The sequence below is a fragment of the Adiantum capillus-veneris genome, chromosome 9 (assembly GCF_014529385.1).
Source record: "Adiantum capillus-veneris isolate H3 chromosome 9, ASM1452938v2, whole genome shotgun sequence".
Taxonomy (NCBI): Eukaryota; Viridiplantae; Streptophyta; class Polypodiopsida; order Polypodiales; family Pteridaceae; genus Adiantum; species Adiantum capillus-veneris.
Genome location: NC_140939.1, coordinates 120,202,883 through 120,206,831, shown reverse-complemented (window position 1 = coordinate 120,206,831; position 3,949 = coordinate 120,202,883). Strand labels below are relative to the sequence as shown.

The 3,949-nt window shown below is 38.5% G+C and overlaps 1 protein-coding gene across 1 annotated transcript in view; it reads right to left on the bottom strand.

Moving 5' to 3' along the window:
- Positions 1-1,984: 1,984 nt before the first annotated feature.
- LOC147451084 (two-pore potassium channel 5-like) overlaps positions 1,985-3,949 on the bottom strand; it is a 67,952-nt gene continuing 65,987 nt past the window's right edge. Inside the window, exon 2 of the mRNA XM_086520855.1 lies at positions 1,985-2,346. Within this exon, the coding sequence (XP_086376981.1) occupies positions 2,181-2,346 (166 nt within the window). The 3' untranslated portion in view covers positions 1,985-2,180. The remainder of the gene's footprint in view (positions 2,347-3,949) is intronic.

Sequence of the window (3,949 nt, the reverse complement as noted above, 5' to 3'; positions counted from 1 at the left end):
AAACATAATCACAAGCTTACCCTAATTGTCTTTTTTGGGTTGCAATATGTATAATCAACCGCTTATTTTGACTTTGTCACCACTCTTCATCCATAGGAGAAAGACTCCATCTGCAAGGGGACGTGCACAAAGAGATGGAAAATAGTGAAGCATTAGTTTATCTTACAAAATAATTAAAGACCTTACAACAACATACTTTCATATTTAAGATTTGCAAATCATCCATGAACTTTGTTATGGGTGGACATTGCTGAATTGCCTCTACAAGCCTTGAGATAGTCCTATTTACAAAACTCTAAAGATTATGTAGCCAATCTTATTCATAAGATAAAAATAGAAAAAGTGGAAGCATAATACACTTACAATTTACCCATTCCATGGTTTCCCTCAAGAGAGTTTATTATGAAGCATGTCTTATCCGCGATATCAATGGCTATAAATCTCTAGTTTGAGTTGTGACATGAGAAAAGGAGTTATGCTTTGCAAAAAAGCATACCTATTATTATAAGGGTAGAAGAGAAGCTGAAAAGTCTCAAATTCTATATCGGATAGCCAATTCTTTAGTTCATTAACTGATATTTCACTTCTCAAATAGTGGACGATGGTTGGATCGACCACCTCCACTTTCAATTGGACATCTAACTTACAATTATACACCAATAGTCCACAAAAAGATACAAAGATTAGTTATCAATTGTTAACAAACTTCCTCATTGCAAGGAATTGGGTGGAAAGGCAAACCTTAAAGATGCCATGACAGGAGAAGCGTTGATCTCTTTTTTCTAATCTTTAAGAATGCTAACACTCATCATCCAGGACCACATTGTCTTTCCTTTGTAGGAGGTCATCATCTAAAAACGCAACCAACATGAAACCGTTGGGATTGAAATTTCTAAACAATGATGGGATTTTTGCTTAAGGTCCCTGATTTCTAGACCCTCCCTATCAATAATCATATGCTGCCCTTGTTTCACCTCCTCCTCCACCCCTATGATCTCCTCAATTAACAATTCAAGATCTTTGGGTTTTCTTGATGGAGATATGTTAAAGATATTGGAGGTTTTCTCATCTTGTAGCATTACTAGTTTAAGAATTTTGCCAAATCTGTCTGTTAGCCTCCTCAAGATAATCATGTCTTTAGTAACACAAATTCAAAACAAAAAAAAAAACGTATTCTGGGTGCTGACTTGTCAACAAGAGGGCTCATTCTAACTTCTGACAAAGGAGTGCCAGAGACGAAGGGAAAACCACAAGTACATACAACCTCTTTCTTGTGCCACCATTGGCCGAATACTGAGAGAGAGAGAGAGAGAGAGAGAGAGAGAGAGAGAGAAAGAGGGAGAGAGAGAGAGAGAGAAAGAGGGAGAGAGAGAATGAATATAGATTCTCCATAGATGTAAGAGCAACAGCAAGGAGTGTCAAAGGGCACCTCGAACTGCATTTGCAACAACGTGGCTCCTCTCTCTCTCTCTCTCTCTCTCTCTCTCTCTCTATGAATATACATCTTCAAACAAAACACCTGGAAAAATGCAAACTTCATATTTTAGGCAAAAACACTCATATCACCAGTCTAGCTGTTATTACACTTCCCAAAAAAGAAAATGTCAGCTCCCCTTATGATTGCCCTTCTAAGGTGTGATCTTGCCTTGTTTGCATACGATTTGAAGCCTAGTGCCTCTCCCATAGCAATAGCTGAAATAACTAAAACATTAAAGCGCAAAAACACACCACAGAGGGGAACCCATAAAAAGGGTCTACAATGGCTACTGTTTTTACTTCTCCGTCTCTTGATCAGCACTGATTGACATGGAGATAGGGATTAAGAGCTCCTACCGATCTTGGTACACAGTAAATCCGCATGTTGCTCCTTTATGTGAAGAGGAGTTGAGACAAACACACGAGTGCCTCCAAAGAGATTTAAAATAAAGAAATTTCAAGGTGGATGAACTCCCCAGTGAAAAATAGTGGGGAAATTATGGAGCAATTGAAGCCCAAAAATATGCAGACATACAATTGCAAGATACAACCATATCTACAACTTGACTGCCAAGTATTTGGCATCAATACCTAGCAATGTAAGCTCATTACAAAGTATGCCCCATACCGCAATGAATGGACTCGTCTGGCCAGCCTTACTGAGAGGCCACGAGCCATTATGTATGTTTTCATTGCCTTAGCCTTCACCTACTTGGAGTTGAGGCTTTGTGAAGATTGATGAGGCACGACAACATAATTTTTCCAGAACTTTCTGGATCCAACTTACCAAACTGCCTGCATATCTCCTTGATGTCTTTCTCATCGATTCTTCCCATCTGCTTAAGCTTATACACCACAAAGTCCGATTTGCTGCAACCACAACACACAAACCGCATATACATAAGATAAATAATAGCCATCTGTAGGCAGTGCCATACATGCATTCCAAACATACGAAATTTGTCCTTGCAAAATTTGAGTCATACTTCAAATCAACTGGCATAAAAACATTCTAAATGAAGTATACTGGCGTACTGTCACATCTGCAAGTAGGGAAACATAATTCTCAAAAAGACTTCTTTGGCAATGTATCGGTAAATTCTTCTCGACCAGCTTCCATGGCCACTTGTAGTTAGTACATGCAGTGATATGGGTGACACATCCACTCAAACAAATTTATGTGATTTAGGGAGATCCCTTTCCAGGCACACTTGCGAGAGGGGCTACCTAGGCCAAAACCAATCTCTTGGAAATCATAACCCTAAAAATCGACCACATTTGGATCTGCTAAAGAAAATGCAGTGCCTCTCCTAAATGTGAGCATTGTCAGGGTGTTGTGTACAAGGATATTTCCCTACGACGTTTGGATTAATATCTACTACAAGGAATTGGTGTAATACAACCCAAAAACTCAAATCATCTAGTACTGCCATAGGAATACAGCTCTTTAGAACTTAATTTCAAATAACTCGGGACCCTCTATAGAGGAGGGTATAGGATGTTTTTGGATATCAGCCAGGTTTGGCTGGAGCTTTTGCTTTTCTTTGTTCCGTTTTATGAGGGCAACTGAATCATATAATGCAAGGCACACGTTAGTTATCGTTCATCTGTGGAGAGTACCGGCAGGGGACTTTAACGGTGTACTATTCCCTGGAATCCACGTGACTGTATGGCGACTGGTGGAGGCCGAGAGCCGTGTGGGAGCCTGGATATGGGGAAACTGGTCAGCAAGGAACCATTCACCACCGCAGTCAAGGGTCAGGGAGGGGGGTCAGTTACACAGATCAGAGAAGAGGATTGTAAGAGCTTGTGAACCGTTACAGAGAGCACAGGTGGTTCCATGCACTGAGAACAGTGATCACAGCAGCAGGAGTTGTCGGCGAAGGCTGAGCTGTCACAAATTCAGTAAAAAAAATCTGGGTGCTGACTTGTCAGGAGGAGGGCTCATTCCAACCGTTGACAAAGGAGTGCCGCAGACGAAGGGAAAAACCACAAGTAGACAAAAAGCATACATGCACATAAGCAGGAAGGCAAGCCCACATAAAGGCACAGATGTTGACAACAGCTCTCTCTCTCTCTCTCTCTCTCTCTATTTATATATATATATATATAATATATACTATATATATATACATATATATATATTATATACTTTATATATATACACAATACATATATACATATATACAGATACGATACATATACATATACAAATATATACAGATACAGATACATATACATATACACTATACATGTATACATGTACACCATATACACATATGCATGTTAACATATACATATACACATGTACACATATACATATACACATATACATATATACATATAGGTATATGTATATATATATATATACATATATCTATATGTATATGTATATGTGTATATATATATACATATACACATATACATGTATACATGTACACATGTACACATTACATATACATATATATTACAT